The sequence below is a fragment of the Brachycentrus maculatus genome, unplaced genomic scaffold (genome assembly GCF_059751285.1).
Source record: "Brachycentrus maculatus isolate JH-2025_06_01 unplaced genomic scaffold, ASM5975128v1 h1tg000088l, whole genome shotgun sequence".
Lineage (NCBI taxonomy): Eukaryota > Metazoa > Arthropoda > Insecta > Trichoptera > Brachycentridae > Brachycentrus > Brachycentrus maculatus.
The window spans coordinates 339,770-353,299 of record NW_028280842.1 but is presented as its reverse complement, the minus strand read 5'-3'; the positions used below and the strand labels follow the sequence as shown (position 1 = coordinate 353,299).

General features: G+C 32.5%; 1 protein-coding gene across 1 annotated transcript in view; it reads right to left on the bottom strand.

The window, feature by feature from the left end:
- Nucleotides 1–4,156, bottom strand: part of LOC148310759 (transmembrane ascorbate-dependent reductase CYB561-like) — a 124,786-nt gene extending 120,630 nt beyond the window's left edge. The window contains exons 1-2 of the mRNA XM_088257877.1: nucleotides 4,055–4,156; nucleotides 462–802 (exon numbers count right to left, since the gene is read on the bottom strand). Of these exons, the coding sequence (XP_088114003.1) occupies nucleotides 462–613 (152 nt within the window). The 5' untranslated portion in view covers nucleotides 614–802; nucleotides 4,055–4,156. The remainder of the gene's footprint in view (nucleotides 1–461; nucleotides 803–4,054) is intronic.
- Nucleotides 4,157–13,530: the final 9,374 nt, after the last annotated feature.

Here is a 13,530-nt window from a genome sequence, read left to right as displayed (position 1 = left end):
AAAATGTAACTCAAGCTATTCGGCTGTCCAAACTTAAAACACAGTAAGGGACATTTTTTTGTAGTACGTTTTTTTGCATTTTTGGACTAAGTAGAATCTAGTTAGTCCAAAAATGGAGAAAACGTACTACAAAAAAAATGTCCCTTATTGTGTTTTGAGTTTGGACAGCCGTATTATGTCTGACTTTTTAAGGGTCAACGATTTTTCGCGATTTCAAATCGCTGGATTTACGCGGCGCGCTGAACGAGGTAGGGCTGATTATAAGCTGGTCTTATTCAATCCGGAATTATGCAAAAGCGCGTTGAACGAGTCAGGGCTGATTGTAAGCCGTCCTTATTCAATCCGGATTCATGCAAAAGCGCGTCGAACGAGTCAGGGCTGATTATAAACTGGTCTTATTCAATCTGGAATCATGCAAAAGCGCGTTGAACGAGTCAGGGCTGATTGCAAGCCGTCCTTACCTCTTGTTGGGCTCGTCGGGCAGCGCCGGCGCGGAGGGCGGCGGCGGCAGGTCGTCTATCTGCACCTCCTCGTGCGGCGGCGTGGGCGGCGTCTTGTCGAACTCCGCGATGGGCGCCAGCTCGGGCATGGGCGACACCGAGTTGCTGTCCATCGCCGACAGCTTGATGGGCGACACCTTGCCGGCCTTCTTCACAATGGCGGAGCGCTGGCGGCCGCGGAAGCCCGCGGACCTGACTACTGGTTGAAAACACACGAGGGCGAGCCCCGAGCGACTCGAACGCACGACCGGCGCGACTCACGACGTCCACCGACACTCTTAGGACACCTCAATCGTCGATCACTAAATGATATTATAACATTTATATTATATTTTTACATATATTTGTATATGTACCATATATATATATATATATATATATATATATATATATATATATATATATATATATATATATATATATATATATATATATATATATATATATATATATATATATATATATATATATATATATATATATATATATATATATATATATATATATATATATATATATATATATATATATATATATATATATATATATATATATATATATATATATATATATAGGTTATACAGAATTGGTTTATGTCTTTGAATACTGCGACTCATGGATTTTTGCAATCTTTTCAGATTGTATCGTATTTTGATGGATTTAACCTACTACTTATTACCTGCTATCCCGACCTACGACAGTTAGGGGCTTGGTTTATTTAAAAAACACTCTTTTTACTATTTTCAAGGGTCAGTTGTATATGTGAAACATTGCTCTCCAGTTATTTTAATCAGTGAAAAAGTGCAATTTTTTGTTCTTTTCAATTAAGCCTTCATTATTTTGTGATTTTGTGAAAAACGTGATTTGAGTGAAACTGAGTGGCCTCAAATAATTTTATTGAATTCAGAAAGGTTGACTCGGGTAAAAATAGATTTAAAAAAAATTAAATGCTCCCAGTGTGCGATCCAAACAACAATTAAATATTTTTTTAATCTGGTTCTTATAAAAACCGCCCAAAACTGGCAGAAAAAGGATCGTTTCGTATGATACATTTTCGTTTATAATGTATGGGGAAGTGAAGCATAGAGTTAGTAAAAGAAGGACGAAAGTAGACTGAATCTAGAAGAAATGCGATCTCTCAGACGAATGGGCGACATAACGTATGATAGATGTTCAAATGGTGGTATAAGGAAATAATTCAAGGCGTTATTGATACATTCAAGATGGGTATGTGGAGATGGTTTTGACGTGTGGAACGAATGAGTGAAGAAAACACGGTAAAATAAATTTATGAGGCGAATGTAGTAGATTTATGAGGAGAATAAGATCTGAAAAAGCCGAGGAAAGTTTAGCTTGATCAAGTTTGTCAAATACTTCAACGTAGTCAGGTCAAGAGACGGAATAATTGTCGGATATATAAAAGGAGAAGCATGAATGTGGAAGAAGCGAAGAATGTTCGCAAAGACATATTGTTGTCGCGTTCTATTCTCTCTGCGTGGATGCGGCGTGATGATTAGTTAGTAATGTATCGACCCTAAATATACAAAAGCCAATGAGACCGGGCGTAGATTCAAAACGAAATTAACGCTTTTACTACTATTCGGTAATTTTTTTTTTCGGTAAATTTAACTATCTGATAATACGAACCATTTCAAAATATCAAAGTCGTTATAAATCTGGGAGTAAAGTTAAAGTAGCTGATTTTAATACCCCTGGGCAGATCTTCCATATGGAAGGTACAGTTACTACTAAACTTGTATACTATAGGCATTGGCACTTTTAATCGACTTGTCAGGAAGTAACTTTAGTTACCGAAAGAAAATTAACGAATGTGCATTGGTGTTTTACTGAAAAGAAATCAAAGATATCTACACAATGTAATGTAATAGATATCTTTGATTATAAAGTGTTATCTTTTCATCGTAATTCCACCCCTACAGATGATACGAACGACCTTTCTATAATTACATAATGAACGCGATAATGAACGCTTTCAATGTTTAAATAATAATAATAATAATAGATTTAGATCATTTATACACTGTCATTTTCGTAAAATACTACCTCAAGGACGCTTCACTGTGAATGAATTGGGGAAAAAAAGATGGTGGAAATGATTTTGCAAACAAATGTGTTTTTAGTTTTGGTCCAAAGATCATCTCACTCTCACTATTTCTAACCACTGGTGTAAGAACGTTTTACAAACATGTAATCAAAAGTGTATGATATTAAGGATTAAAAAAACGGTTGTTTTTATTGTCTCTTGAGAACACTTAAACGTCGTGAGCTTAAGTTTACGGACAGTGTAGAGTATAAAATGAATATCTAAAAACAAAAGTTCACGATGATCGCGTTTATACAATAGTTATGTGCCTGAAGGTACGAATCTCGCGTAGAAATGACCCAAATGGGAAATGTTAACGGAATAATTCGGGCAGACCCTAATAATTATTTCACGAACATTTCAAATGGGACAAAAACCAAACCGAGCACCCTCGACGGTATAAGGAATGTATGAGATAATATATTATGGATGCTTGAGAACGTTCCCTTCCAGTGTTTGGATTACTGTTTTTTTCATAGAGGAATGAGTAAGCTCTGAACGTTTACAAAATGGAAATGACGTGCTATTCAACACGGAAAATTATATTTATTTCAGTCCATAAAAAAACGATTGAGGTGTTATCAATGCGCATGCGAAAACCGAACGAAACCCAGACATATTTTTTTGTAAACTGTAAACAATTTAAGTGATTATTTAGCCAATATCACAAAGTTGGTGATTCTTTTTTCAAATCTCTCGTTTTCTTTTGTCTCGCACTCGAGATTCGAGTGTTTTCGTTTTGAAAATTAATCGCCCTGTTTGAAGAAGGAAAAAATACTTCTGTTCAAGTGGCAACACAAAAGGTTTGTCGGAACCTCCATCACCGGTTTCCCGCTTTTGAGGAACATCAAAGCTACACCTCTCAATTTACGAGGAGGGCGGACCTACGGGGGTAACACCCTCTTTTCTTAGTATTCCATCACCGCGACACCAAATCATTCATTGAATCTTAATAACTTATTAATTATCCAAAAAATTGAATCCAATAGCAACAAATTTGCAAACAACGAAAATCTAATAATATTTGCAATGCAATTTTTACATTCGATTGAATAATACGTAGAAAAATTATTTTCATTTCAGACTTTGGCGTTTTTGTTTTAAAAATACACTAGTTTAGTATATTTTTTCAGGGCGGAAAATACACTTAAAATAATATCCGGATATGAAAATTATTTTAATAATTAACGAAAAAATATTGCTGTTCATCACATGTTTTTTATTATATTTAATAAAACTAGATTCGTAAATTGTGTCGAATGACAATATTTGATGTAAGGATTTTTTCTGATCGAGAAAATGATTGTCGGCGTCCAAAATGGGCGGGAATCCAAGTTCACGATTCGAGCGCGATTTTTATTTGAAAACCGAATTTAAATGGCGGGACGGGCCGAGCAGCATATCCCTTGCAATTTCGCGGGAGCAAGAACAAAGGTAGGTGCGTAGGTACCGCGGATAGGACGTTCACCCTGTGTTGTCAGATTAGTGGATTCGCACACTTCCGTGTCGCGTAACGGAACGCGTAGTACTGAGGAGGATATCGGGCGCGCGAATCTGGCGGCAGCTCCCTCTCGTCTCGGCTCGATACCGGGGGGGAGTCCTGAAGGATCTCGCGGGATCGGATCCGTCGGACGAGCGGCACCACGCTAAAGTGGACAAGGACCCTTAACCATTTACTTTAGTTTAAAATAAATACATTCCTCGGAAAATTATCGTATTTCACCAATGGCTTTAACAATGTTTTAATAATTCAATATTTTCAAAAGATATTGTTTTTTTTTCTTTTAATTTAAATTATCCAAATAAAAATGATTTAATGAATTCTAAACAAATATGAAAAAGTGTATCGTGATGATAATAAAGAATATAATAAAACAACTTTGTTTTTTCCATTGTTTTTTTACACTAGGTACTCAAATTTCAAAAATTGTTTATACTTATGCTTTAATAAGACAAAAATAAAACAGAATTTTACGTTACAAATTTATAATACAAATTTTAATTTATATCATATTGAAATTTCATTTATATTAGAAATTTACTCATATAATATAGTTTTTGCTTTCCCAATTATTTTTTTTAATTAAATATGAAATATAAATATTACTTTTTTTTTCGAACATTTTATGTTGTGTCCAACTACTTGTTCACAAATCTGGGTTTATCCACTTTTTTTAGTTTTTTCTACGCTATCAACATCTCAACATAGATGAAAAAGAGTATGGAAGTCTGGGTATTTTCAGGGCCTTATGACCTCTAATAGGCTGGTCTATGACCATGGTTTATGACCAGCCTATGATAGGTACCTTTGTAAAAATACCCATACTACCATACCATTATTCACCTATGTTAAGATGTCAAAAATGTGAACTTACTTTAAAAAATTTGGCATCACTCATTTATTTAGTGTATAATTTTGTTGATAGGGCATTCGATACTAATGTAGTGGAATCGTGTCACACATTCGCACCTTTTGGCCTGCCTATGGCCCTTGTTATTACCTACATTTCCATACTCTTCTTCATCATGTTGAGTTGTCAAAAATGTGGGTATATTTCTAATTTTTTGCCATCAGTTAATTATGTGTATAATTTCGTTGATTGGGCATTCGACGCTATAAATAGGGGAACGTGGCACACATTCGCACCCTCCTGAAACACACCCCTCGAGAATTTATCGGTCAGTGGGTAAGGCATGTAACGCTACCTGTTATTTCACCGTCCGATCCTTTCTTCGGTGACTAGGTCGCTTCGTATTCCCGGCCGCTAGCATCTCTCTCCTCGCCCAGAGGATCCGGTCGGATGGGGCCGGATCGTTAAGCACGGGAGGGGGTTGAGAGGGAGAGAAGAGAGGGGGGAGGCAAGGGGGAGAAGCGAGGACCGTGGATGCTGCGCAGGTCAGCCCAGGAATCAGTTTGGGAGCTACGAGAGAAACTACAACCGAAAATACGGGCACTAATCAAACACGGCACAATCGCCAAAAAGACAAACCATTATTTTCATATTCAAAACTTAAAATGATTATAAAATACCCCTTTCTAAATATCCCTCCAATTTCACCTGAAAAATTGCCTCGCGCGATACCGCTTCAGAGAAATGAACTCGATCTTCAGCACACAATTTTTCACTAAGCACACGTTCTTCAACGAAAATGTCCAGTTCCCACGACCATTTAAGAATGTTTTTTAGCTCGGCGGCGCAGCTTTTTCATGAAGTGGACTCATTTTCTTTGCAGGGAATATATATTTTTACCTATCGTATTGTAGATCTTGTTTTAGTAAGGGAAAAATCGCCCGTACTAACGTGAATACAATGAATTTCTGTGCGCTACTGAAAATTTCACAGGGAAGTAATATCATCCCTTTCAAAGGACAAAAGATCTAGCGTAACAAATTTTGCACCTTTTATTTCAAAAGCACCTTTTCTACAACATGTTTCAATTCATGTTTTCATTTTAAAATGTCCTTTCTTCTTAAATACTTGCCCGCTTACTAGAAAACCACAATTTTGCTTAAGCATCTGTGGGAGTGATACGTAAATTTCAATTATTGCAATAAATTTCGGTTAAAGTTTACTCTCTGGGTAGAAAAGTGTTTCATATTTTCATTACATTTTATTAAAACGAAAGGTCTCAACTGGTTTTTTCACACGGTGGCAACTTACGAAATTTATGTTTTCAATATATTATATTATACATACCTAAAACCACTTGTATTATCCCATGATCAGAATTTGAATTAAGATTAAAGGATAGTGATGATTTTGATAGCTATTATTTTAATATAACATTAATGTATTAAACTGAAGCATGGAGTTAGCAAAAGAAGGGTGAAATTAGAGGGGATGCAGTAGAAATGCGACCTCTCAGACGAATGTGTGCGACAAAACGATGTATGAAAAATGTTCGAATGGCGAAATAAGGAAAGAATGCAAGCCTGAGATGGACGTTATAAATAAAATTGAAAAAAAGTGTGTTGCGATGGTTTGGACATGTGGAACCAATGAGTGAGTAAAATAAATATATGTTGCATTTATTAAGACGTATGCAAGATCCTAGACGGATTATTTTACGTACTGAAAACAAAACGTCCTAATAATAGCCTATCTCTAACGAATCATAGATTTATTTATGATATATGTAGGCGTACCAAAAATTTGAGTAGTGTGGTTGTCAATCATGGGTAGAATAGTGAATATTGCAAGTTTATTAAAGTGATCACTTAACCAGCCTATGACAGGTCATGCGCACCCACACTTCTTAGGTTTTTAAACAACGTTTTTGACACACTCAAAAAGTTGTGAAGAAAATGTATTTACTCACTTTTTTTCAGGTGAATTGCGTATTTCTGAAGTAATGCGAGATTGGCATTATTTATTCAAGCAATGAAAGCAGGAAAGGCACTTAGACTAGGTATGAGAAAATGAATACAGGAAGAAAGTAAAGTGGAAGGCTACTTAAAAATGGACACAAGAGATTCTGAAATATGACTGGGAAGCTTTACAAAAGCTGGGGTATTAAATATCTCCAATTGAACGAGCAGGTTATGTTAAATAATTTTTTTAACATTTATTAATAATGTAACGTTTTTGTTTTTTATTATTATTTATTTCTTATATTAAAATACTATAATTATTATTTTTGCTACACATTTTTACTTTTAACATATGTTAGTATTATTTACGCTGTTTCTCTCCAATAAAGAGACTAAGACTTACACTCATTGTTTATTGTTCATAAGAATGATAAAAAAAATTCCTTTGTACTATGCTTTTTATATTTTCTCATTGGTTTATTTTAAATACGCTTCTTACCTTATTTTTTTCTCATTTATTTCTTTTAAATATGCTTCTTATGCCTATTTATTATACCTGTTTATTGTTTTTATATTTTGCCATGTAAAGGGTCCGCCAAATAACTTTTTTTTTTCAAAAACAGGGCGCAAAACATCGAGTGTAGCTTCGGCTGTGTGGCACGTAGCGCCGTCCTGTTGAAACCAAATGTTGCCAATATCCTCCTCTTCAATTTTTGTGAACAAAAATCCGTTCAACATGGCCCGATAACGATCGCCATTGACTGTAACGGCCACTCCTTGCTCATTTTCAAAGAAAAATGGCCCAATTATGCCTCTGGACCAAAATCCGCACCAAACAGTGACTCGTTTTGGGTGTACCGGCTTTTCAATGTATGCGTGCGGGTTTTCTGTGCCCCAAATACGACAATTTTGCTTGTTTACATACCCGCCAAGATCAAAATGAGCTTCATCCGAAAAGATGATTTTTTTGGCAAAATCGGCATCTTCTGTAAGTCGATCGCAGGCCCACTCAGCGAAGCGAAAACGCATTGGATGGTCAGTTGGCTTCAACTCCTGAACCAATTGGACTTTGTATGGCGTCATACCAAGGTCTTTATGCAAAATTCGTCTCAATGATGTCTCCGAAATGTTCAATTGTTGAGAACGACGGTGAATTGATGTTGATGGCGCTTCACGCACACTTTCTGCCACAACATCGATATTCTCGGGTGTACGCACTGTTTTTGGCTTTTCACGCTTTGGTTTATCGATGAGGATGCCAGTTTCTTTCACTTTTTTCACAAGATAACGAACATACGGAGCTGACGGTGCTTCTCTTCTTCCAAAAACCGTACGCAATTTTCGCACACATTCTGCAACATTACCATGATTTTCAAAGTAATGTCGCAATATTTCCCAGCGTTGTTCAAGCGTATACACAACCATATTCGCTTAGCGGAAGGATAAAACTAATTATCTGTCAAATCAGACATGAGCTAAGTGTTACCATTCACGAAATAAGCACTAGTTGAAAAAAAAAACTTTAGATGGCGGACCCTATATTAGTTTTGGTTATTATTAAAAAATCTTTTTTGTAACTTTATTATTTGTGTTCCAGTCTTGTTAACCTTAATCCTATGTCTCAAAATGAGAAAAAAAAAATACTCATCGGGAAATAATATATATATGTATTATTTATATTCAAAGCATTTACTTTGTGGTCAAACATTTTAATTGATATTAGTAATGTTAGTAAATAACCTTAAATTCGTGATTGCACTCTATCAAATGATTTGCAAATTCAGAAAAAAGAAAAAATTTAATAAAGAAACATGGGTAAAAATACTACACACAAATGATAAAGGGTTAAAATTAAATAATATGGAAATGTTTCACATTAGAAAATCCATTAAAAATAACATCCAATTAATAAATAACCAAATAAATTTTCCATACAGCCCTTTATTCGACGTAGCACTGAACCGATCAGCTCCTAACTCAACTCCTCCCACTTCCCAGAACCTACCCCCTTCTCTTTGAATCCTAATATAGTTTCCAACCTGCGTATATTTATATTACATTTTTTACTTTATTATTTAGTTTCCCAAAAGCATGGTGGGACTAACAACTCGCTCTGCATGTTTTGCATGTGTAGTGATTGTGTATGTGAATAGTACTAAGTGGGTGTGGTGTAGTGTTGTTCGCATGATTGTTAAATTGTAGTGTATGTCCTGACGAAGAGACGGGTACGTCTCGAAACCGGTAGACAGAAGTAGTCGGTGAGTGGTTATTTACTAACATTACTAATATCAATTAATATATATATGACTTATGTTTATAATATGTTTTGAAAAATAAATAAATAAATAAAATTATTAATTTTATGTTTTTTTTTTAAACATATAAGTTAGTGTAAAAGGCATTCAATTTATTTTTTTGGAATTTTAATGCCTTCTATTTTTTATAACTGTTGGAAGGTTGTTCAAATGTTTGGTCCCAAAAGTTTGAAGTTTTTTTGGAATTGTTCGGTATTGCATTTTCCATTGTAAAATCGTTTTGGAATCACGAATTCGTTTTATTTTCTTGAATGTTTTTAGCAGATGCTGTGTGGCACTTTTTATAAAATTCACAAAATAAAACTTAAACTTTGTGTTAAACCTTTTTTACTTTTGGTACTTTTTCTCCATGCACATTGTCATCTTCAGGAATTAATATGTAATAAACTTAAAATTATAATTAGGTGAGTAGGCGGAATAAAGAAGTGAGGTAATTGAGTGAGGTTTGAAGAGAGGGGATGAAGGAGGGAAGTTTTTATTACTATTATTTATAGGAATAGAGAAAATATATAAAATAGAGCTTTTACTTAAATTCAACTGAATAACCAAATATTAAGAATAATAATATAATATGAAAATTTTGTGTTAATGTTTTTTTAATTTCCGAAAACTCTTAATAGCGAAATGCATTTACTTTTCACTAGAATGCAACATTTTCATATTATTTTCAAAATTAAAGAAATCATTGGTGTGTTAATTAATGCGAGATGTCTGAATATAATTTATCGTTGTATAGAAATTTCACATTTTCTTCTACTCTATTGTTGAAATTACGCGTTGTCTTACCTTATATTGTTAGGTAAGGTTAGTTTAGGAATAGCTAGGTAAAAAACAAAGTTTTGGTTTTATTTTATAAAGTTTTTATTGTTTTGTTTAATGTTTTCTTTTAATATTGTCATGAAACAAAATGTTTAAAACATCGAAAGAATGTATGAAAAAAATCATCTTTTAATATCATAAAAACCAATTGAATATACTTTTTACAATTATTATTTCTATCTTTCTATTTTTAAAACTACCTGTACCCGACCTTTTGTGGCTCACTCTAGTTACATAGGAAAAATGAAAAATAGATCACATATTTGTATATATATTCGAATCATGAAATAAGGAAAAAATTGAAGGCTGAAATAAGCATTTTACGTAAAATTAAAAAAGGCGCGTTGAGATGGTTCGGACATGCGGAACGAATGAAAGGACGGTAAAACAGAGGGTATGCAAAAAAGTGAATGGTGTGGCGTTCTATTCTATCCGCCTACCCCCGCAGGGAAGCGGCTTGATCGTTGATTTTTTCATTATTTAGCAAGTAAAAAAACGGATCACATGTTCGAATGTGGGTACCCAACCATTCAGATATATAAAAGTATAGTATATAGGAGATAATACTCATTTCCATTGATGAATGTCAGACATCTATTGGAATAAAGTTGAACTAGGAAAATTCCCCACACAGGTCCAAAGAACGAGTACATACATCGCCTACCGTTTCGAAAATGCTATCAAATTCATTGACATGGCGTAATCCGGAACTGACGTGAATCTCAACGCGGGAAAAGTTTGTATGTCGTTACAAGAACGTAGGAGCTCATTTTGAACTTTGCATTTTTATCCCAAAAAAGGCGCCACGGCTACACGTAGTTTGGTTTTATCTTTCATCCGACATTCCGCCCTTCGCCCACTCTGTTTACATCTTCCGTCCTTGTCCTATGAATGTCGAGCCACGCCCTTGTCCCGGGGTTTTCCATCTACTTCGAGGGTAGGGACGTGTATCATTATCATTCAATAACAAAATGCTCGGGGGACTTGTTATTCGAGCGTACAATGTTGTTTTTCGATAATTCGTAAATTCCCTATATTTTAAAATCGCATTATTTTGTACATTTCTCGCAATAATTTAGAAAGTTAATTTTATTTTATGTAAAAATTTTACCATCGGCAGAAATATAGAGCATAAATAAAATTAAACTGGTTTTCCCTACAAAATAACATATTAACTATTTCAAGAGAATTTTAATGCAAATTATTATTTTAATAATAATAATAATAAATGTAAAAAAATAAAAATAAAAATATATATAAATATATATATAATATATATATATATATATATATATATATATATATATATATATATATATATATATATATATATATATATATATATATATATATATATATATATATATATATGTAATAAAATACCTAGGTACCTACCTATACATTTTATTAAGTACTTACAAATAGTACCTACATAAAACAGTTCTACCAACAGATGTCGCATGCGTCACTCAGAAGAAAACAAAAGACTTCCGATAATATTATTAACTGTCAGAATCAGATAGATAGATAGATAGATAGATAGATATAAAGTTATTATAAAGATAAATTAAGAATAAAATTTAATTACAAAGCAACACATTGTTTATTTTATTATTATACACCCACTTTACATATTATTTACACTTTTCAAAAGGAAAATATTACCACGTTATAAAACGACAATTTTGTTAATTGGAAATGGATTATGAAACATTAGATGTATTAAAACAATTACTACAATATGTTCGGAGTGAGAGAGAAAAATTAGAAGATGATCAAAGAAAACGATTAGAAGATAAACAAAGAAGACGTGGAAATCTAAGAACTAGTGATAAAATTAAAGATAAAAGTCCATGTAAGATTTGTGAAAATTTAAATAAGGGAACTCGATATCACTCTGAAGCAACGTGCTGGTTTAAAACAAAGGAGGATGATAAGATTAATAATAAAAATGAAGATTTACAAATTACACAGAAACAGTGCTTGAAGAATGAAAATAAAAATAATGTGGAAAAAAAATCTACAAAATATAAAATAAAACATACTCCAGAAAAGAAGAATTTCGAAGCAGATTGTATGAGCAGGAATCCAGTATTAGAATCGAAAGAAAATGCAAATGAACAATTAAAAGTTGTAAATTTGGTTAAATTAGAAGATATTTTAAAAGATCAGAATAAAAATGAAGACATACAAATAACACAGAAACAGTGCTTGAAAAATGAAAATAAAAATAATGTGGAAAAAATTTCTACAAAATATAAAATAAAATATACTCCAGGAAAGAAGAATTTCGAAGTAGATTGTCTAAGCAGGAATCCAGTATTAAACTCGAATGAAAATGCAGATGAACAATTAAAAGTTATAAATTTGGTTAAATTAGAAGATACTTTAAGAGATCAGAATAAAAATGAAGGAATTCAAAAGAAAAAAACAAATGGATTGAAAAAAAACTGTGTCTACTTTAAAAGGGTCAAGAAGAAGAAAAAAAATACAAAAAAAAAGAAAGAAAAAAAAGAACGGAAAAAAGAAAAAAAAAGAAAGAAACAAAAAAAAAACAAGAAACAAAAAAAAGAAACAAAAAAAAGAAGGAAAAAAGAAAGAAAGAAAAAAAAAATTATATCACTAAACTTATACCAGTCCCTTCACTACAAGAAGATGATCCGGAGGACGAGTGAAAATTTTACTATGAATTTTCATCCCCAAGGGGGGAGATGTAATAAAATACCTAGGTACCTACCTATACATTTTATTAAGTACTTACAAATAGTACCTACATAAAACAGTTCTACCAACAGATGTCGCATGCGTCACTCAGAAGAAAACAAAAGACTTCCGATAATATTATTAACTGTCAGAATCAGATAGATAGATAGATAGATAGATAGATATAAAGTTATTATAAAGATAAATTAAGAATAAACTTTAATTACAAAGCAACACATTGTTTATTTTATTATTATACACCCACTTTACATATTATTTACACTTTTCAAAAGGAAAATATTACCACGTTATATATATATATATATATATATATATATATATATATATATATATATATATATATATATATATATATATATATATATATATATATATATATATATATATATATATATATATATATATATATATATATATATATATATATATATATATATAAATATATATATATATATATATATATATATATATATATATATATATATATATATATATATATATATATATAAAAATATATATAATATAAATGCAGTGCTGCATCATATAAATGCAGTGTTATCACTTAACACATGAAGGAAAAGTGATCAGCCCTCCGGTCCAGGGTAATATTGAATAAATATTAGAGTGAAAAATATCACTTATATTTATTTGACCTCCTCCCTGGAAATCGAACCCGAGATCTCCAGTACGGAAGTCGAGCTGCTATATATATATATATATATATATATATATATATATATATATATATATATATAT